Source organism: Mus pahari, chromosome 22, assembly GCF_900095145.1.
Source record: "Mus pahari chromosome 22, PAHARI_EIJ_v1.1, whole genome shotgun sequence".
Taxonomy (NCBI): Eukaryota; Metazoa; Chordata; class Mammalia; order Rodentia; family Muridae; genus Mus; species Mus pahari.
The window spans coordinates 49,641,526-49,665,409 of NC_034611.1; the positions used below are offsets into that span (position 1 = coordinate 49,641,526).

Genomic DNA, 23,884 nt, shown 5'->3' on the forward strand with positions numbered 1-23,884 from the left:
AATTCCTAAACAGAACAGCCATGGTCTGTGCTGTAAGATCGAGAATCGACAAATAGGACCTCATAAAATTGCAAAGCTTCTGTAAGGCAAAAGACACTGTCAATATGACAGAAAGGCCACCACCAGATTGGGAAAGGATCTTTACCAATCCTAAATCAGATAGGGGACTAATATCCAATATATATAAAGAACTCAAGAAGATGGACTCCAGAAAATCAAATAACCCCATCAAAAAATGGGGCACAGAACTAAACAAAGAATTCTCAACTGAGGAATATCGAATGGCTGAGAAGCACCAGAAAGAATATTCAACACCCTTAATCATCAGGGAAATGCAAATCAAAACAACCCTGAGATTCCACCTCACACCAGTCAGAATGGCTAAGATCAAAAATTCAGCAGACAGCAGATGCTTGCAAGGATGAAGAGAAAGAGGAACACTCCTCCATTGCTAGTGGGATTGCAAGCTTGTACAACCACTCTGGAAATCAATCTAGCGGTTCCTCAGAAAATTGGGCATAGTAATACCGGAGGATCCAGCAATACCTCTCCTGGACATATATCCAGAAGATGTTCCAACTGGTAATAAGAACACATGCTCCACTATGTTCATAGCAGCCTTATTTATAATAGCCAGAAGCTGGAAAGAACCCAGATGTCCCTCAACAGAGGAATGGATACAGAAAATGTGGTACATTTACACAAGGGAGTACGACTCAGCTATTAAAACAAAACAAAAAAACAAAAACAAAACAATGAATTTATGAAATTCCTAGGCAAATGGATGGATCTGGAGGATATCATCCTAAGTGAAGTAACCCAATCACGTGATATGCACTCACTGATAAGTGGATTTTAGCCCAGAAACTTAGAATACCCAAGATACAATTTGCAAAACACATGAAACTCAAGAAGGAAGACCAAAGTGTGGATACTTTGCCCCTTCTTAGAATTGGGAACAAAATAACCATGGAAGGAGTTACAGAGAAAAAGTTTGGAGCTGAGATGAAAGGATGGACCATCCAGAGACTGCCCCACCCTGGGATCCATTCCATAATCAGCCACCAAAGGCAGACACTATTGCATATGCCAGCAAGATTTTGCTGATAGGACCCTGATAAATAGCTGTCTCTTGTAAGGCTATGCCAGTGCCTGGCAAACACAGAAGTGGATGCTCACAGTCAGCTATTGGATGGAACACAGGGCCCCCAATGGAGGANCTAGAGAAAGTACCCAAGAAGCTGAAGGGGTCTGCAACCCTATAGGTGGAACTACAATGCGAACTAACCCATACCCCCAGAGCTTGTGTCTCTAGCTGCATATGTAGCAGAAGATGGCCTAGTTGGCCATCATTGGAAAGAGAGTCCCCTTGGTCTTGCAAACTTTATATGCCCCAGTAAAGGGAACACCAGGGCCAAGAAGTGGGAGTGGGTGGGCAGGGGAGCAGGGTGCGGGGAGGGTATAGGGGACTTTCGGTATAGCGTTGACATGTAAATGAAGGAAATACCTAATAAAAAAATTGGAAAATGTTAAAAAAAAAAAAAGACTAGCACAAAATAATTTAACATTATTTAAGGGATCAAGTGGAAGTAGTTTGAAGAGAAGAATTATGGAAGGAGGAAATCCATAAATTCAGAGACATAAATATAAGTTTATTACAATGAAACATTTATAATCTTATAAAACTAAATTTTATAAGACATTTCAATACAGATATGTGCCATTGATATGATTAATTTTAAAGGCATGACTTAGTTAACATGATTACTTCCATCCAAAGAGTTTTTGAGATAACATACTGAATTTTTTATATTGATTAATATATATTCTAGGGCATGTCGACAAGAATAATGGATGTGATCAGATCGTCAGTGGGTCAATGATTGTTGAGACTATATCTATGGGGGTTCTTTTTTTTATTTACCCCTTTTCTCTCCTTTTGTATGTTTGAAACTTTCCAAAATAGTGAAAAGAGTAAACAGAGGCTTTATACAGGAAACATGAAAGGAGAAAATAGGCCTTTGTTTCAGAAGCTCTAGGAATAGAGAACCAACATTTCAAGATTTATTCCCATGATTTGTCCCCTTGATTTTCATAAGGACCTGCCAGGTCTGGTGTTTTGACTAGTAAATAGGATTTGTGCTCTTCCTAAAGCAAATGCCTTGTCTTTTTAACCTTCTCTTAGCTCCTTCATCTTTGTAAGTTGTGTAGCTTGTATTTATCTCTTCCATGAATATTATTACCACAAATATTCCAAAATCACTCAATATACATAAGATTTATAAGGAAATTTATGAACATCTACGATACCATTACTGAAGCCAGGAAACGGGACCTCAAAGTTCCCAGATCTTGTTTGTCTTCCCTGACCCTGCCAGTGGATAGCTCTATTGCTCTGACTGGAAATCACTTCCTTGTTTCTCTCTTAACATCTCAAAAACGTATTTATCTTTACTCCTGTGTATTCTTTTCCTTACTATACACTTAAATATGTATGTTATTGTTTTTTATATTCTCAAACATTATATAAATTGATACTACCTTATAAACATTCTTCTGAAGTCTCTTCAGTTTGTATCTATCTAGAAGACTCATTAAGGTTACTAGTAGTGCCTGTGGTTTCTTTTTCATTGTTTTGAAGTGGGGGCTCTCTCATGCCAGGCTGGCATCTAATTCTATATAGTGAAGAGTAAAGTGGATCCTCCTGTCTCCATGTCACAAATGTTGGGGCTACAGGAATCGACCAATATACCTAACCCATGGGATGTAGGGGATCAAACCCAGGACTTTGTACATGGTAGACAAGTACATTACCATTGAGCCACATTCCTAGTTTTAGTTCAGTGTGTGTTTGTTTTCGCGCGCGTGTGTACGTGTACATGTATGTGCACAAATGTGCCACAGAATACCTATGGAGGTCAGTGGAAAACATGATTCCAGGGATTGTACTCAGGTTGTCAGAGTTGGCATCAGCACCTTTACCTACTAAGCCATCTAGCTAGCCCTAGATTCATTTCTTTTATTATATATATGAGTCATATATGACATATACATCTATCACACCAGTTGCCATCTCGTTCACTTCATGATTACGTCAGGAGGCCTATATAAACTATAAAGTACACTCTATAATGTTTACACCACAGTGGATGCACCTATTGTCTCAAAATGTGCCCCTGCCATTAAGCAACACACAGCTGCATTCTATGTATGACCGACCCTTCTGTCAATGGATTTATTCTTTCATTTATAGACCTTTAGATTGTTAGGTTTTGCGAAGGTAAAGTGTTCTTGGTGTTCATATATGAGTATATCTATAGAGCAAAGCTTGCTAGAGCGTGGCTCGTAGACAAGTTTCCCTGTTTTTATTACAGTAAAACTTTGACAGAGTACTTTCAGTCTAGAACTTGCTGATTCTGATATTCTGATTCCTGCTCCAGGATAATCTTCAGAATCACTAAATTTTAGGAGCCAATATGAGATTGTATTCATATATTTCCTGCTCAATGTCTTTTCCTATAGTCTTTTTTTTAACATAAATTTCTATGTATTTAATACTCTCTCTCTCTCTCTCTCTCTCTCTCTCTCTCTCTCTCTCTCTGTGTGTGTGTGTGTGTGTGTGTGTGTGTGTGTGTGTGTGTGTGTGTGTGGTGTAGGAATTCAAATAATGTTTTTGTGTAGGTCCTCACCTTTCCACACTGTTTGAGACAGGGCCTCTTTTTAAGCTAGAAAAGCTAGCTTGCAACTTTCAGGAGATTGTCCTTTCTCCATCTCCCTTCCATAGAGGCATGCTGGGATTGCAGACATTTAGGCAACTGCATCTGTCTTTTACATAGATTCTGAGGTTCTGACCTTAAGTAATCAGGTTTCCACAACTGAGCCATCTCCCCTTTGCAATATCTGCAGATGTTTAGCTGTTCTAGTGCGGGTTTACTGTGAATATACATGCTGTTACCTAACAATAAGATAGGTGTCAACTTCATATATTTATATTAATATGACTTTATATAAACTACCAAGCATAATTAATTTCTTAATGATGCCATCATGTAAAACTTTGAATGTGTATGTGGTAGAAATGCATGGTATACATGAGGATAGAGGCCCAAAGTTGACATCAGGTGTCTACCACAATCTCTGATTTTTTTTTTTTTTTCTTAATTAAGGCAGATTCTCTCAAAGAACCCAGAACCTGCTAATTCTAGCTAATCTACCTAGATAGCTTACCTCAGAGACCCCACAGCAGTGCCTCCTGAACGATGCTGTGATTGCAGAGGGCTCACACACCTGCTTGACTTTTACATGGGTGCTAGGGAGCTGAACTCTGATGCTCACACCTAAATGACAAGCACTTTAGCCACTGAACCATCTTCCTACCCCAAGATAAATATTAATAGAATCAACATAGGACAGATAGTTTAGGATTTCTATATAAAATATTGCATAGTCTTTTTGTTTATCTGTTTTTATTGATACATGATCTTTCATTCTATGACTACCAGTTTATCCTCCTTTCTGTTTGGACATTTTGACTTTGCTGGTGATATTTCTCTTAACATGGTTGTTCTGTGCTTCTTTTTAGATTCACATTGAGAAGCAGAATTGATTGCTTTTCATGCCTGTCCTCCATTTTAATGCATTATGACAATGCTTTTTCCAACATAACAGACAGTATACTAGAGTTTCTGTTTTCTACACCCTTGCCAACATTTGATATGGGAAGTGTCTTAGTTATATTGTGGTAGATGAGTAGTAGCATTTTACTGTGGGTTTAATATCCATTTGCCAGATAACTAAATGAAGTCAAATGAGTCACATCAGTATCTATTTAAGGGCCTGTCTATTTGGGCTTGGTAGTTTTATATTTATGTCACTAACTCATAGGAATGACTCATGTTCTCAACAGGAATCTTTTATATGTGTCGGGCAGAAATCTCCTCTGCCCCTTGCTTTTTCGATCTTAATGACATTTGTTTGTTTTCTTTGAAAACAGATTGTCATTACTTAATTTCAGTGTAGTCAAAACTGAAAATAAAAAAGGACCATTTGGAAAGGTGAAGATACCCTTCACCATGGGAGGCAGGACAACAGACAGCAATGTCTGAAAGATGATAACTATAGTCAAAGTACATTGTATGCACTATGAAAATGTCAGTGAAACCCATTATTTTATATAATTTACTATATACAAGTAATTCAGATAGAAGATGGGAAGTATGATAATTTCAGTTTTGAAAAAAGTTTAAATATTTGAATTCATGCTCCACACGTAACCTACTGTGTGACCTTGGCCAGCTTTTGAACTTCACTTTCCTTATCTGTAAATAGATGGTAATAATATCCATGTCATAGAATAATTGAGAAGACTAGGCAAGATAAAACACTTACTATAGAGCCATTCACCTAGCAGTCCCTCAATAAATGTTAATTGCCTCCCCATCATTTAGGGTGCTCATTTTCATCCTGCCTTTTGGGAAATTGGGTAGTATTCATGAGCTATTTGCAAATGAATGTTTTGGAAATTAGAATCTCATATAATTATCCTAGGAATTTAGAAGGTGGCCTAAATAATTAATTTGCCCAGAGAACTAAAATGTAAAATTTTCTCTAATGAAAAGAATTCACAGTCAATATGGGATCCTTGAATAATACAAATCATGACTAGAGTATCTTATCTAGGACATGAGAAGGGATCGGTTAGAGCAATTCTGAACCTATACATATTGCATCGAATTCTGAATCAAGCAAGGGTAGATCTCCTTGCCTCCAGAAAAGAAGGCAGGGTTTCTTAAATTGCTAGTCACTCCAGCCCAAAGAACCTTCTCCAACTCTTTGGAACTTTCTGGTGCTTGTTGATTGATTTTCATTTTCTCTTGTTCCATTGTTCATTGACAATAACTGTACAAAATATATTATGTTTAAGTGGGCTAGCACCAAACACTGAAAACTATAGACTCAATCCTACCTCAGTGAAGCTAAGTAAAATGAGTAGAAGGTTTTGTAAAATGATCCCAGCACCATGAATCTTTTGATCCCAAAGTTCCTCTTCTGATAATAATAGAAAGGATCAGTCTCCCCACAAATACTCATGCAGTAATCAAAATATTATGGTATATTTATTAATACATATAACATTTAATACATGTTACAATTGTTTCTATGTACATGCATAACTAAAAAGAGTACTTTCATACTTATACATCTGAAGGTACTAGAAACAAATCAATCAGAAACTGATAGAAAGCCTACACTTGCAGTAAAGAAACTGCATTAGATAAATTTCCTGGTTTTATACAGCTTTTTTACATGAATTTAGTCACTAATTGATTAAACATGAAGATGACTAGGACCAAGAAGTAAAGTCCCAGATTTACTGATTTGAGAAATCAGGATACTGCCTACTTTAAAATGAAGGGGAATCAATATAAAGAGACACCAAATTCTGCCTGTGTGTTTGCCAAATGTTTGATCAATCAATATGTTTAACAAATCAATACTCTTCAGAGGAATAAAATAGAATACATAGTCTCTTAAAAGTCTGGTTCATATCTAAGCCACAATGCAGAATTACCAAACATACGTAGAAACTGGAAAATGTGGTGCGTGCTTAAGAATCATTCAGTAAACACTCTGTGATGACTAAACTTGGTATCAGTAGACAAGGATTTTAAAGCCAGTATTATGAATTTACTCAAAGATGTAAAATAAGCATATGATGAAATAAATATAAAATCTCCATATAGAAAAAAAAACTATAAAAGAACTAAATGGAACATTTAGTACTAAGATACATATTTTCTAAAGTAAAAATTCTCTGAATGCACTTAACAGCAAATGTAAAATCCCAATGAATTGAGAGATCAGATTTACCCAATCTGAAAAACAAAAATAATTTAGAACATAATTTTCATATAATACATTCTAATGTCTTAACCCATTAAACAATGTTTAAAGAACTAACATGACACTGGGATTACAAGAAAGGAAAGAAAAATTGTAAATGAAACTGTAAAGTGTTTTATGAGTGCTATTGTTCAGGTTTATAGAAAAGAGTCAAACTTAAAGCTCAGATATCACACACATCTTGGAATGACATATACTACCTGTTTATATAATCTGGATTTGTGAGTGTATGTTATATATCCATGCACAGATATATGCACATGCATACATACTGAGTGGCATGCAAGTCCAAGAGTCAGACCTGGTGGCAAGCATCTTTACTTATTGAGCCATCTTGCCAGGCCACATTAGCCCTTTTAACACTCTTGTTCAGATTGTCACTCAAAAAAGGAGGTGTGCTTTAGTGTGTCCTGGTTGTACATTAATCTGTGTTGTTTTTAGTTTCTCTAATGATGTCATTTCTCCAATTGTAATTTATATAGCTTTCATAGGGCCACACTCTTACTCTAACTTACTTGGTTACATAGTTGGGCACAGAAGAGAGGTAAATATAAAATTCTGGATTCATGTACAATCCCAGATGGGAAGGGAAGTGAGCTGTTATAGATGATTATAGTATATAATTATATAGTCCTTTTTTCCATATTAGAAAAGCTAACTGTAAAATCTGACACTTTTATACTACTTGGATATATATAGGTTTTTTTGATTAAAAAATGGATAGTAGTAAAATTGTCAGATTTGTGTGTGTATCCAAGAAAATCTATATGTCAGACTGTTATCTATATACTCTACTGTTTATTGAAGCAGTATTTACAATGCCAAAGGTAACCAACGAGGATGTACATTGACAGATGAATGTATAAAGAAAACATGTCCTGTATATACTATAGAATATTATTTGGCCACAAAGATTAAAATCTGGTCATTTACAGCAACAGGGTAGAATTGTATTGTGTTAAGTGAAATAAGCCTAGCACAAAAGGGGAAATTTTGGTGGTTTTTCTCTCATAGATATACTAACAATCTCAAGTAACGGCAGGGGGAGAGGTTCCTAACATAAAGAAACCTGATTTGACCATTGACAGTGTAGATGGGCATTAAATTATCACACCTTTAAAAATAGAATGTGTTCATATACTGGTAAGAAAAATATGTCAAAATGCAACGAATCCTCTTTTTTTTGTTATTTTTATAAAAAATGGTGTTGGTCATTGAGGTAAAAATTGGTTTTGTTTTTCATTTAGATTGCTGCTCCAATAGTTTATAGTCAACATACTGTAATTATAATATATTAAATGTATAAAGGGTATTGACAGCACAGTAGCTTTTCTGTCTCACTAGGTTCAGGAGTTACTTGGTAGAAGTGGGTATCCAATATCACCCACCATAACGTCAAAATTTATATTCATGTTCTCAATGGTCTATAAGCTAAATCATCTTAATCTCATGACATCATAAAGTTTAGCTTATGTTTTTTCTGTGTTCATCCTTCACCCTGTGACTTCCTACATCTTAGTGCTAGCTCCAGCTTCTCCAAGAACTCTGTTGCTTTCAAATGAATTCTCTGTGTGTCCCTCCTCCCTGCAATGTTGTTTTTTATTTTGAAAGGAATGATAGAAGAGTGTTCAACATGATCCTCATTTAGCTGATTTTTTTTTCCCCTCATCTGGCACCCTGTTACTGCTTAAATTTCACAAGTTTTGTTTGAAATATTTCCTGAGCTCCTTTTTTTGGGGGGTGGGGGTGATTGGAGATTGAGAGTTTGGTTAAAGACATTCAGATTACAAGTTTAGTGATTTGGTGACATAAGAAAAATCTGATTCATAAGATCATCAGAAGGAGAATTTCAGGTTTATTTAACAGAAAGGAAAGTTGGTTTGGTTTAGTCATCAAAATAAAGTCCGTCCTACTGGATACCCTGTATTTTGCATTTCCATTGGGAATGCAGCACTCCCCTGTCCCTTTCTGCTGTTTAACTTAAGCTGCAGTGCTCACTAAGAGAACAGCCGTGGGGCTGAGCAGCTTATTTTTTTTAATCTATTCATTTTATACTTTCAGACAGATTTTTCCCTGGGGTGAAACAAAGGTTAACTGAAATTTCCTCTGTTGTGTACCTGAACGAATCAGCAGTTCGAGGAGGAAATCCCATTGATGGGCCAAGAGAGTGACAGGCTCTATTTAAAGAATTCCCCCGACTGTGTGGTAGACCAGCCATGCCATGAATTTAACTGTTCCTGTGGTCCCCATACTTGTACCCACCAAAAAGAGGAGAGAGAGAGAGAGAGAGAGAGAGAAAGCGACTTTGTTCTGAGCTTTGAAAACCATGAGCCATTGAGTTTTGTGAATTCAAGTTAGACAGCAACAGAGGCCAAAGCTCTAGGGGACAAAATCTGAAAGGGAGTACACAAAACAGGTAGAAGCTGTTTAACTGTTTATTGCACTGTTGTGTGTACACACACCAAAAACTACACTTTCATATGTTATTCAGTTAGCCCTAGTTTCAGCTCAGCATGGGCTTTTGTTAAATATCTCTTGACATATAACAAGTAAGAGGGTTTTTTGTTTATACAGCTTTCTGCTCCATTAGTTTGTTTTTAATATATAAGTGTACATATAAGAAATGAGAGTGAACACCATATGAGTCTAAATGATTTTCTTTAAAGTTTATATTAATTAGCCTGTAGAAGCTTTATTTTTAGAGATGGCTCATGTATTTTGTATTTTTCCTGTTTAAGGGAAACTGCTTTAAATATGAAAAGATGGTATCTTAAGTTGGATTAAACATCCTTAATTCATGTGTATTTAACCTCAGGACTTGTGAGCCTTGTTGGAAAAAAAAAAAAAAACAGCCTTAAAACCCTGCCTAGTAGGCCTCAATAGTGCATACTGCACATGGATTATAAATAGACATTGTCTTCTCTGAAGTAGAAGTTACTATGTATTCTCAGGAGGAATGAACTGAATATCTGACAAATAGTTCACATGTATTTCTATGTACAAAATTAAAATATAATTAATTTTTCCTTTGTAATTTGAAGGTTCTGTTATCAAAATTTTCTTACATGTACCCTCTGTATTATGAATTGGAACTTAAAGAGATTTTTGAAGGATACTAAAATTAATAGAGAAAAGTCTGAATCTGGAGTGACTGGCTTTTGTCTGGGGACTTTGAGGAAGCAGATACTTTTAAAACTGATGGGGATTTATTTTAGAGATTATGTGATGGCTAGATTTCATGCTCACAAATAGGAAATTGAAATCTCAAGAATGAAAATGTTTAGCATGCAGTCACGAAATGTGTTGTGAAGAAGCCAGGTCTTAGTCCGCACCATCTGTTTCCTTGCACAGCAGTTTCGCCACTCTTTTATTTGGAGATATTTAGAAATAGTTTCTTAATCTGTTTTCTGACATTTTCTTTTCTCTTTTTGTGCTTTGTCTTTCTTTTAATATCTTTGTCTTACTGCTGGTAGGCTATAGCACTATGAGGAACAGACTGGTAGGTAATAGATTTATCTAACTATTCGATGTGATGCATAAAGAGCTACATTATTCTTTTTGAATGCTATTCAGAATCAAAATTGTATTTACCTTGATATTTTAGCAAGTTACAAACTGATCACACAGTTGTCAGTTGCTGCTCATGTAAGTACAAAAGTGGCCAATACTCTGAAAGATACTAATAATCAGTATAGGGCCAGCTACATGGCTTAACAGGTAAAGCACCTGCTGACATGCCCCAGAACCCACATAGATGGAAAGAACTAACTTGTGCAAGTTGTCCTTTGACCCACATGTGTGTACCCACATATATACAAAATTAATAAAATATGTAAAAGTAAACATTTTAATAAAATGACTTTTTAAGAATCACTTAGTTCTTCAAATCTTTTCAAATGCTATATAGTGGACACTAGACAAGTGCTAAGATATAAGAGAGCAAGTGGAACTTGTCTCTGCCCCATGCAGTCTAACGTGGTGCCTCGCCCTGAGGAGCCACACCTGCAGATGAGAGGCATTGCCCCTACAGTACCTCAGTGGAAGACTGGCATTGTACCTCACATACCATTCATAGCTGTGTCAAAGATAATTCTGTATTAAAAGTAGAGTGGAGCCGGGCATGGTGGCACACGCCTTTATATCCAACCTCTGTTGAGATCACCAGTTAATAAGTCTAAAGTCAGCATTCAGACTTTATCTGAGTTTGGATATATTGCTTCAAGTCAGCCAAAGTACATGGGTCCTTCTGCTCAGGTTTGCTTGTACCTCACTGATTTAAATCCTTACTCTTCTGCTTGACCTGTATTCATTCCCTTAGTATTCTTCATCCAGAATTAAGCTCAATGTTATCCCCATGCCTCTATTGGGAAATTTCTATTTCCAATTCTCTGTCTCCTAAATTTGAGTTCACAGATTCAGTAGCAGCTTCTTCATTTCAATATTTTAATACTATTGCAAGTCTAACCTGTCCAAAACTAAACCTAACTCCCCTGACACATTATTTGCAGGTTTTGTTACAGTAAACCCCTTCTTTTTAGGTCAAACACTAAGGAGTCACCTTTGACTTGGTTCTTTCATGTTTATATCTAATTCTCCCACAGACTTTGTTAGCTTTACCTTGAGTGTATTCAAAGTGTATTACTGTACTTCTCATTCATCTAGCTTGATCAGAGGCCCTATTATTTGTTGATTAAACTACTTTCTTGACTTGTCCCCTACTCACATACTTGCCGCCATATTTTATTCTCTGCAGAGTAATTCTTTACAAGTCAAATCATGTCTCTGATCACTGTATTCCAGTGACAACCTTCGACTAACAATAAAGGCCCAAGTCTATATAATGCCCTAAACCTTATGAAGGTGCACCTATACCTGTTGGACTTCGCCCTGCAACCTTCCATCCGCTGCTCTAGCCACACTGCAGTCTCATAATCACTTTGCCATGTCACTTGCTGCTGCTTGGGATGCTCTTACCCAGAAATGCTTGACTTGATTCTGTCATCACTCTACATACAATTGTAAGCCATACCCAACACACTCAACTTAGGCTGCATGCTCTACTGTTTTATCCAAAGTGCTTATGACCCCACAACATGCATCATTTGTGATTACTTTTTGTTATGTATTGGTTTTCTCTCTCTCTCTCTCTCTCTCTCTCTCTCACACACACACACACACACACACACACACACACACACACAAAATTAAATCCTGTTAAAGAATCAGTGTCTATCTTGTTGACTGACATATTCTGAGCCCCTAAAATGCTGTCTGCTATGTGAAAATAATTAGCTAAATATTTGTTGAGTGAATAAATCAGTGGTAAGATGTGAGATAATTCTTAAGTTGAACAGTCTAATATCAATTTCATTGCTGTTGTTTTTATATATTATTTTAGTATTAAGATTTTTTTACAAAACTCATGATAAAAATTCACAATGAAATATAAAATAGTTTAGAGAAAATCTATCCTATATGTAAATGAAATTGAAGGTTTACCAACAGAACACCTTCAGTCTTAGGGGATAAGTAACTTTTGAAGACTACAACAAAACAGAAAATTTAACTGCGCTACAGAGACAAGGAAAGAAATATACTGTGGAACATAAGACTCAAGTTGTTTGGATAGTGGGTGATTATTGGGTTGAAATGAAAGCTACATTTGAGCTATTAATAACTACAAGGGTAAAGGTATTTGAGCCCTTTTAAGGTAAAGTTATAAAGATGAGTTTTTCTTCGGATATGTTATGCTTATAATGGCTTATATCAACATGCTAAGACCCTGTGTTCTATCACAAAAAGAAAAAAGAAAAATCATAAGTGTCAACATAGGTATATATTTGATCTAACATCTAGAGAGAGATTCAGTGACTTCTTCTACCAAGAAGAGAGTGAGTACAGAATCAAACACTGGAGAAAGAAGAAGTGGGAAGGAGACAAGGAAGTGTTCAAAGAACTAGAACAAATGAAAGACTAGTTTTCAGATTGCTAGTGCCCACACCAGCACAGGGCTGACCTGTTTTCTATAGCCTCTACCTCTCACCTCTGAAGCCTTCTAAAAGGAGCCTCTGAATTAATATTGTTATTTGTGCTTAAGGTTTTACAGATAGTCTGGGCAGGGAGGTAGGGGGATGTGGAAGTGAAAATCAGGTATTTATCTATTGATACCTTTTACTAGTAGGAGGAGTATTTTGCTGACTTCTTACAAGAAGAAAAAGACTTCCTGACCCCACTGTACTATTGACTGTTGATGGTTTTGTTCACCCTACTTCTGTTGCTTAGAATTAATTTTGTTGCTTGTTCTTAGGGGTTTGTTTATTTGTTTGTTTGTTTGTTTGTTTAGACAGGATCTTAAACAACTCCTGCTGATTTTATACTTTCTATGTAGTTGAGGGTGACCTTGAACTCCTGATTTTCCTGCATCTACCTCCCAAGGGCTAAGATTACAGGCCTGAGTGACCATTCCCAGTTTTAATTTCTAAATAAGAATCTCTTAACCTGTTAACTCACTGATGACATATTAGGGCTTAGGAATTGGAGGATATTTAATAACTGTCTTTATGTTCATTCTCTCTAGCAGTAGACGTTTATATTTTACGTATAAAATATACAATGTAAATATAAAATATATATTTTTATATATAAACTGTGAAGAGCTCTTTGTAACCCCAAGCTAAACACCTGCACTTATTTCCTCTTTCTTTTTCTTCCTCTATCTCTAAAAAAAGAAAAGTCAAATCCTCATTTATCTTTTACACATAATTTTAAGTATAAGCTGTTTCTGGTAAATTAGTATGATTAAAATAAGATGAACATTTTCTTTCTTATAAAGTCTTATTTAAAATTTGTTTTTTTAAGCAGTTGCCAGTTATATAGCACAAAATTATAATGATTAAATTGATTAATTTCTGCCTGGTATTAAAATGAAAAATCATAAATATGAGGGAAAAGGAGAGATAGAATGTGCACAAAAGTGCACAGTTTGAGAAGAAGGCAAGTGAATAAAATGACTGTGTCCTCAGGGTTTAGTGTGGCATTGTGTGTTTCTCAAAAGTTTCCATTGAAGTAACAGATGCTGCTACTGAAGTTGGGAATCCTAAGTTCACTTGCGGCTGTTTCTGTTGCTTATTAGAAGTGAGAAGCTCCCACAGGGAATCTGGTGTAGTAGAGTTAGCTCAGGGAAGGATATGGCAAACACATGATAGCTTTGTCTTTGTGACCTTTAATCTACACGTAAGTACAAGCACAGTTATCTAAAAATGTGCAGTTATCTTACAATTTATGTAGCTCTTGGGTCTATCTCAGTGTTATTATTCAATAATGGTGATTGGTTTTTCAAGTTCTTTTGAGTTCTTTAAAGTTTTTCTCTAAAAATTCTATTCTTTCTTAGCCATAAAAAAATTATCTTACTAAACATTTACTGTATATCAACAGGCAATTAAATTATATACTAGCTACATGTCTCAACTCAAAATAGTGCTTATTCATACAATAGTACTTATGATTAAATGTGATTTATTTTTCTAATTTTAATTATACAAGATACTGTCATCAGTGGACACATGGATAAAACATGTAGTCTCAGTCCACAGACAGCTTTGATATAGAAAGGAATAAATTATTTCTTAGTAGAACCCTTAATTTAGGGCTTTAAATGCATAGTAGCCTAAAAGATGCAGGTAATGAGCTTTTACACTGTCATTGAGGGAGAAAAGACTTTACAAAAGGGACATCAATGGGAATAGAAGTGTTATTTAGTTTACGTATTGGTTGGTTTTTGAAATTTTATTTTTACTTTAGTTACATGTACATGTGGGTGTGTGCACATGTGAGTGGAGGTGCCACAGGAATCCAGAAGGAAGCTATCAGTCCCCTGGTGCTATCGTTACAGACAGTTGTGAACTGCCCGGTGTGGTGCTGAGAACCGTACTCCAGAAGGGTAGCAAATACTCTGAACCACTGTGTCATCTCACCAGCTCCTTTAGTTAATTTAAGGAGATATCAGTACCCTCTGATAACTAGGTAGTCATACTTTGGTGTTAGGAAGCTACAAAGAGAAATGCCACAGTTCAAGTCCAAAATGTTACAGAGTTGTAATTGATCCTCTCTAATTTGAAGAAGTAACAGGTGGCAGTAATAGAGAAATTTCAAGGCTAGTCCAAGAACCCAGTGAATGAAATGGTGGGGAGTCTTGAGAGGTTCTGTAGAATGCATGTAAAGGCATACTTGCAGAGTATGGTAGGACACTGAGGAAATTTCTGGACCTAGCTGAAACAGTGGAACCAGAGAAATAAGGACTAAGCCATGGGCAATGTTGTGTTGTACTACGGTCTGTCTTCAAACACTGTCCAATTGGCAGCAAGGGACCTTATAGATACAATGTATTCTCATTTCTGTTTTATTCCAATAACAGTAGACTAGGATTGAATTTGTGGTAATGAAGAAAGGTTATTTTAGTAATCTGTGTCAGAAATTAAGTGGCCCAAAGCTAAAATAATAGTATTAAGGCTATTTAGGATAAACAATTTATAGGATTTGGTGAGTAATTTATTCGCTAGATAAGAGAAAACAGTTGAGGGTTTCTGACTGGGAAAAACAGACTTGGGACAAGTTGTAGAATGTAAGGAGGAAAAGGAAAACTAGGGAGCTTTTTGTTTTATATGTCTAGTTGTTTATTAGTTTACAATGCTTGTGATTAAGCCCAGAGCTGATTTCTTGGCAAGCACTCCACCCCTGAGCTTTCTTTTTGGTTTTTTGAGGCAGGGTTTCTCTGTGCGGCCATGGCTGTCCTGGAACTCACTCTGTAGACCAGGCTGGCCTCAAACTCAGAAATCTGCCTGCCTCTGCCTCCCAAATGCTGGGATTAAAGGCGTGCACTACCATGCCCCCACCCCCACCCCCTGAGCTTTCAAGATCGAGGAAGAAAGAACTTTTAATGCTTTGGATCTGAGTTACTTATGACATGTCCGATTTCAAATCTCCAGAGATTTGGACTGTATAGGAAACAAAAGAAATGACCTGGCTTGGAAGGACAGATTTGCTAGTTTCTTTCTGGGCATGTTGGCATACACTGGGAGAAAGAAGGCAAGTATAGAGCATACAAGATACTGATGAGGGAGAAGAGACCACAAAGGAAGACAAGAGCCAAAAGAGTGAGTCACCAGAGAAGTAAGAAAGGTATTGAATATTTATCTGTTCCTATTGACTTTGAGGACCTGAGACACAAAGATACTCAGAACTATAGTAATAGAGTTAAGATTTGAACTTGATGGGAATGGGCAAAGAGGGGAGCAATGTTGGAAGCCAGAAGGATAATGAGCACATACAGAGGCGGGAAACATGACAAGTGTGAGTTTCAGTCAGGGAAAGTAGGTGACAACTCTTAAGCTGTTGGAGAAAATCTGACCTTATGCCCTTAATAAGCTAATGGGCATGCACTTAGCCTTTACCACCTGGGTTCTTTTTGTTTCCTTGACAGTTTAACTGTGTTCTTTCTCAGTGGTGGAAGAGTGCTCTTTCAGAGCAGTCAAATTTGGCTTTATAATGCAAATAAAAAATAAATATTGGGAAAAGACTCAGATTTTGGTTCTTTGGTTCTATGCTAATCATTAGCTTTCTCCCCCCCCCCCCACTAGCTTACTCTATGTAGCATATGAATTCGTAGTTATGAAGAGGTTTACAAACTTAGTTGTTCAAGCTACTTCACAAAAGAAAGATTGGGTGGTGTTGTCATAAATTAGTCACTTGTTTGCAGAAATCAGCACTTTTTGCTAAAAAGCTTATTTTCCCAAATAATATTGAGCTCTCTCTTGCTCTCCCCCCCTTCTCTCTGCTTGTTTGTTTGTTTGTTTGAAACAAGGTTTCTCTGTCTCAAAACAACCCTAGCTGTCCTGGAACTCACTCTGTAAATCAGGTTGAACTCACAGAGATCAGCATGACTCTGCCTCCCAAGAACTGGGATTTAAAGGCATATGCCACCACTGCCTGTTGGGCTTTCTGCCTTCTTAAAAAACTTAGTTACCCATTATCAAGGTACATGCCTGGGATCTCATCAGTGGGAGGCTGAGACAGAAGAATCACAAGTTAGAAGCCAGCTGTGGTCATTAATCTCAGTTGTCAACTTGAGAAGATCTAGAATCACCTGGTGGTCTGGTGAGTCTAGGCCACTAGGCTCCAGTGGTTCCTGGTCACACACAGATAGTCCTGGATAAACTCAGTCACAAACAAAACAAAAAGATAAGATTAAGGGAAATGGGCTCATCATGGGAGACTTGTCAAAAGGGACAGGAGATGAGAGTGGGATGACAGTAATCTGTACTACATACATGTATGAAATTGTCAAAGAACAAATTTAACAAAAGTTACAATTAAACAAATGAGCCTGCTAAATGATATGTAGATGAAAATTTTTTTGCTAAATGAACTGAAGTACAAATTAGATAAAGAAAAAGAATAAGAGAAAATTATTTAAAAGTCACAAATTACTAAAATTGCCCCAATTAAAAAAAGGAAATATACAAAGATCCATATCTACTAAAGAAATAGAATTACTTTTAAAAGACTTTTCTACAAGTAAAATTCCTGACCCACAAAACCAAACCCACATATGGTGAATTCTATCTATTAAGGAAGGACACAATTTCTTCTCAGTTTTTATGAGTCCAGTCTTATGCCACTATCAAAACCACACAAAGATATTATGAGGGAACTCTAAATCCATATCCCTGTGTTAGTTACTTTTGCATCACGAAGCACCTAATAGAAACAAATTAGAAAAAGAAACACTTATTTTGGCTCATGGGTTTGGGATTTTTCAGTCCATCACAATTCAGTGATGGCCCAGAAGTTCTGTCCCTGGTGGCTCTTCATGTGACTTTAGACAAGAAACAGAGAAGGAGAGCAGGCCTGGACTGAGATATCCATAACTTCCAGAAGCCTGCCCACAGTGACCCACTTCTGCCCCTTCCTCCTAAAGTCACAGCCTCCCAGTACAATGCCACCAGCTAGCTTCTCAGTGTTCAGAACATGGCCTCCAGGGGTCATCTCACATCCAACCTACGATTCTTCATGAATGCAATTACAAACTTCTCACTTATGTAAAGTAAGAAGTTCTTGTTCTTTAAAGATACTACGTATTAACCCAGTTGGTTCCAAAATAAAGGCTCAGCCTGACATTTAAAACCAAATTACTGTGGCTGTTCAGGAAGAAATAAGAAAAATTATGGACTTCTCAACTTGTTGCAAAAATGCCATTTGATAAAATTCACTACCTGTTTTCAGCAAACTGGAAATAGAAAAAAATTTATTTAGCTATAAAATTTTCTGAAAACAGTATATGTAAGAGAAGAAAACAAAGGAGGGCAAAGGGGGGAAAACAGTATATGCAGTCATAAAAGAAAACATTTTATTTCCTAAGATTGGGAACTAAACAAAGATTTGCTGTTACCACCTACATTTAACATCCTTCAGTAGGAGGTCCTCTGAGTATCAGTAACATAAGAGAAAGAAAGAAAAGCATGGGAATTACCAGGGAGAGCCAGAACAAACAAGACATTCCAGAGGTAAGGCACTTGCTGCCAAGCCTACCATAGAACCCGAGTTTAGATCCCTGGGACCCACATGATGGAAAGAAAGAACCAACTTTCACAAGTTGCCCTCTGACCTCCTCATACAGGTGTGTGTGTATGTGCATACAAGCGAATAAAAATGTTAAGAAAGAAGAATGTAAAACTATCTTTACTTACAGGTGGTATGAACATGTATATTGAAAATTGGCAGAAGCATGCAACACAAGCTTCTAAAACTAAGTGACCACAACAAGTTTATACAGTATAATATGAGTGTATAAAAAGTCACTTATATTTTATAAACATATAATCAAAAACTGGAAAAACATTACCATGAAAATTTAAGCCAAAGTAGATTGAGAGAGGTATCAGTTTATATGGAGGCTTGGTATTACAATAGCCTGCTATATGGATTCAGTACAATATCAGTCAAAATCCCAGAAGACTTTTTAACTGAAATTAACATGTTTGTTCTAAAATATATACCCACAATCAAAGGGGCTAGAATAGCCAAAACAGTCTTGAAAAAAAAATGAAAGTCAAGGATGTGTACCCTGTGTTTCATTTTTTGGTTGGGTTGGGTTGGGTTGAGTTTGGTTTGGTTTGGTTTGGTTTGGTTGAGACAGGCTCACAGTGTAGCTTTGGCTGGACTGAAACACACAAAGATCTGTCTGTTTCTGCTTTCCAAGTGTTGGGTTTAATTCATGCCCCACTATGCCCAGCCTGCATTTAATTTTTTTAAGATCAGAATTAAATCAGCTTGAGGAGCTGAGGGAATGGCTGAGTCAGCAAAGTGCTTGCTGTACAAAGTGTTTGCATAAGGACCTGAGTTTAGTCCCTAGCACCCATGCAAAACCTGGATGCAGCATGCATCTGCATTGGGGAGGTAAAGACAGGTGAGACAGATCCCTCAGTTTCCATGGTGAAACTACTCTAGCCAAATGGGTGAGAAACACAGTCTCAAAAAGTATTGTAGAGAGACATTGAAGAAGACAAAAGATGTCTACCTCGGGCCTCTGCGCAAGCATGTGTGCAGACACACAGCCCCAAAAACGAAGGAAAAAGTAAATAAGTTTTGTAATTAAAGTGATTACAAGGAGTCATTAAATTTTAGTGATGAATGTCACTGGGACACATAAGGTAGCTCTGAAAATGACAGCCCATATGTTACTTACCTGCATCTTTTGAGTGAAAGAATAATATGGTGGGATGAAGAAATGAGGCTGCTGCTATTTAATATATCCTCGCTCTTCAGTACATGTGTGCAGCCTCCAGACCCCACAAAGAAAGTCAGCAGCAGCACAGCGCCTCTGCTCCCTGAATTGACCTTCTGTAAAGCAGCCTCATACTTTTTTTTAGTACAGGTATTTTATTTTAAAATATGTTTCTAGATACTTAACCCTGGTAGGCCTGAAAAAATGTAGATTACTTCATGTCTCTTCAAAATTCTTTTCAGAGAAGCGAGTCAAGCTTGATTTGTGTTTTTGAGATAGGTGGAAGTAGTAAGGTTAGACGGAGGAGGAAATCATAACTCGGCTTTTAGTCCTTTGTTGACACCTCCTTAGCATCTGCATTAGTCATAGGTCCCTTCCTTCCTTGTCCGGAGAGGGACCAAAGGAATAGGAGGTATTTGCAGGTTTGTAAAGAGCACTGCAAAGAAAAGGAAATAGCTGACACAGAAAAATGCTGTTAGTCCTCCAGTTTTACAGTTGTATTTTTAGATTCATACTTACGGGTTTATGGATATTTGGGGGTTTGTTTTTATTTTGAGGAAAGGCTTTTGCATCTGTGGCTAGCCTAAGCTCACTTGTGTAGGCTGTGTGCTCACTATATTGGTCAAGCTGCCTTTAAGCCAGCAGCAGTCCTGCCTCCTCTGCCTCTGCATGCATCACCCCACTCAGAAGGAAAACAAGTTAGGTCTCTTGTTTTGCTCCTTTATGTCACTATTTTTGATGTTGTTAATGTAATGCAAAGTTCCTAACATACAAAGTAGACCAGTTTTCAAGGTCTGTTGTTTTTAGAATGTTTCCGTGGAGGCCAGCAAGATGGAGTAAGAGCTGGTAAAGGTGCTTGCCTGCAAGCTTGATGACTCTTGTGTGAGCCCTGGAATCCAGATGGTGCTCAGAGAGAACCACCTCCCTCAAACTGTCCTCCAACCTCATGCACAGGCCAAAAAAAATGAATAGATAATTCTTTCAAAGATTTTTGATGCTGTAGTGGAAATCATCTAGAAAAACCAGTAGGCATTGTTAATGCTGATGCTGAGATAAAGAATTTCTCTTCTACCAACTTAGTGGAAATGAGATTGTGTGACTTTCCACCACTGGACAGAATAAGTGAAGACAAGATGCAGTCTGTTGACACTGTTGGTAGGACTCATTAATGAGCAACTTGTTGAAGATGGATAGTGGTCACAGTTTATACACCAACTTCACACAATAGTCAGGTCCAGAGAATCAAAAGGCAAGATTCTGAGGCTTGTTTACAAAAGATTTTGGAATGTTCCAGTGTCTGGGATCTAGAAAAATAAAAGGATTGGGATCGTTGGAACATCTCCTCTCTAAGTAAAGTTCTGCTTGATCAGGTAGGAAATTGATATAAATTTATTTCTACATCTGCTGTTGAGCCCTTTGCTTATTTTTTTTGTATTTGTATTTGAGCTTGGTATACAAAGCCACTTTTCACAAATCTCATTTGATTTTTATAAAAGATTTTAGGTAGGCAGGGCAAATACTATAAATACTATTATTATCCCTATTTTACAGGCAAAAAATAAGAGGCACAGGGTGATTAATTATTTTTTGAGTCACACAACTGATATGAGTGCTTTTAAGCAAAGTGTTGCATAGATGGCTCAGGTGGGTGAGAGCAGTTGGTGCACCAGCTAGAACCTGAGTTGAGATTCCCCAGCACCCATGTATAGCGTAGGCATGAGCATACATGTACCTGTAACCTTAGCTTTGTGCTAAGCAGAGGCAGAGTTAACTGCCAGTGAGAGAGGCTGTCACAAAGGAATAAGGTAGAGTGATGATGAGTAGGATACTGATATACTCCTTGCCCTCATAGATGCCCTGACACATGTACAGCTGCACACACAGACACACACAAAACCAGTGGTATTAGTGCTTTGTCTGGCATGCTTAAAGCCTATTATCACAAAAAAAAAAATAATATAAAATTTTAGGGCTAGAAAGAAGACTCATCAGTTAAGAATGCTTGCTGCCCTTGCAGAGGTTCAAAGTTCATTTCCCAGGACCCACATGGAGAGATTCCAGATCCAGGGAGATCTGACACCCTCTTCTGGCATCCATAGGCACATATACTCATATGCATAGACACTCAATTTTAAATAAATAAAAAGTCTGAAAAATAGTATTTTTAACTTACATAAGAATTTTAGATGTTTAACCCTTTTCATCTATACCTTCTCTTATACTTCTCACTTATACCAGTTTGAATACTAACAAATTTGAAGACCCATTGTCTGTGTGTGGCTTAAGGCACTAAAAGTAACATTTGTTTTATTTTCTAGGAGATGATGTAAGTTGGTTCATCAGTGACAAAGACATCGAGGTAAAATCAATTTTTTTAAAACTAATATTGTCCTTGGAGCTATATATTTCCATTTGGTTTTTTCCATAATTTTTTGGGGGGGAGTATAAACTTTTTTTAAAAAGATGTAGTCCCATAACTTAGAAGAGAAAGTTTGGCTTTAGTATGTATGTAATTTAACTTTTCAGAGATGTAACTCAACTTTGATTTTTGTCAGATGATTAGTAGCTATAAATCACCCTTCTGTTTATATTTCTTCTCTGCCTTAATGATTCTTGTTAGCCCCTATGGTCTAGTACTACTAAGATCAACACCGGAAATAACTGTTTCTTCAGTGTAAGGAAATGGTCAGTCTATATTTAGAACGTGGCAGGTGCTTGTGTCAATTATTAGCCTTATTGTAACAAATACTTAAAAATAAAAAAAATTAAAAGGTTGTTTTCAACTTGATAGTCAAGTTTTAAGATATTACTAGATTGGAGATAGTTGACAACCAATTCAGGAGAATAACAGGTAAAAAAAAAAATGAAGCTTTTTCAAAAATGGAATTTTATTTATTTATGTATGTATTTTTCTCTTTTTGAGACAGGGTCTCCTACATAGCCTAGGCTGTCCTTGAATTCGCGATCCTCCTGCCCCCGCCTCCCAAGTGTTGGGATTATAGGCATGAACCACCATGCCTGACTTTAAAGATGGAATTCTGCCAAACAACATAAGCGCATGGTTGGGATTTTCGTATTCCTCTTTAGGTATTTCTTATGATGTACTTTGCTCATGTTCTTTCATATGTAGTAGAATTTAACTAGAATAAGAGACAACTAGAATTGGGTCACTATGTGGCTGATAGTGGAAGAATATTGTCTCATACTCTTTGAAGTTATCATTAGTTTTATAGGCAATAGAGGGCCCTGTGCTTTTCAAAAGAAGGTTATATTTGGTAGTTATATAGTTTTGTAATGTTTTAAAGCACAAAATCATAAAAATACCATTTCCTAACTAAAACTTTAAACAAGCCTCTCATTCAGAACTAAATGGTGTATGTTTAGATGTAGAAGTTAGCAGTAGCTAAATGAAGCAGATTCATATTCCTGCTAGACCTGAGCCCTAATTGAATCTGGCAAGTAGGGGCAGTCACATGGGCAAGAGCCAAAGAAATAGTGCTATCCTTGTGCTCACCTCGGGGATGGAGTCTGCTTCTACATGTTAGGTTGAGCATCGGTGTCTGCTCCTTCTTCTGTTGTACCAAAGTAATAAAACTGACTTAAAATTTAATATTTCTCACTCAGGAGTTTTAAGAGGAAGAGTAGGTAGGTGTCCTTAAACTGACTGAAATAATTTTAATTCTTAATTTTTTTTCTTCTACCCTTAGGCCAAGATAGATAATAACAGATCATCTGGAAGGTGGAACAACCGATACTATTCAGTCAACAAAAATGTCACCTGTAGAAATTGTGATAAACGTGGCCATTTGTCAAAAAACTGCCCCTTACCACAAGTACGTGAGATGTGTGATGCTTCTTCCTGTGTTAAAGGCAGACTGAGGCCTAGAGCCCTGGTTCTTGGACTCAGCTCTTGTTCAAGCATGTTGGATTACAGGTAGCTCATGAGCCTGGCATGGGTGTAGTATCTGCAACCCTGGACTCCATTTCAGCTTTCCGTTATGAGCTTAGTGGCTGCAGATACGTCATACTCTGTGCCTAGATTTTCTTGTCCACAAGATGAGAAGACTGAGTGAAAGGATTTCCTTTTAAGACTTTCTCCGCCGGCGTGGTGGCGCACACCTTTAATCCCAGCACTTGGGAGGCAGAGGCAGGCGGATTTCTGAGTTCGAGACCAGCCTGGTCTACAAAGTGAGTTCCAGG

At 37.1% G+C, this 23,884-nt stretch overlaps 1 protein-coding gene across 3 annotated transcripts in view; it reads left to right on the forward strand.

Moving 5' to 3' along the window:
- Positions 1–23,884, forward strand: part of Zcchc7 (zinc finger CCHC-type containing 7) — a 173,225-nt gene that overhangs the window by 112,398 nt on the left and 36,943 nt on the right. For all 3 annotated transcript variants that reach the window (XM_029533296.1, XM_021222161.2, XM_029533297.1), the window contains exons 3-4: positions 22,003–22,043; positions 23,392–23,517. In XM_029533296.1, coding sequence (XP_029389156.1) covers positions 22,003–22,043; positions 23,392–23,517 — 167 coding nt within the window. The remainder of the gene's footprint in view (positions 1–22,002; positions 22,044–23,391; positions 23,518–23,884) is intronic.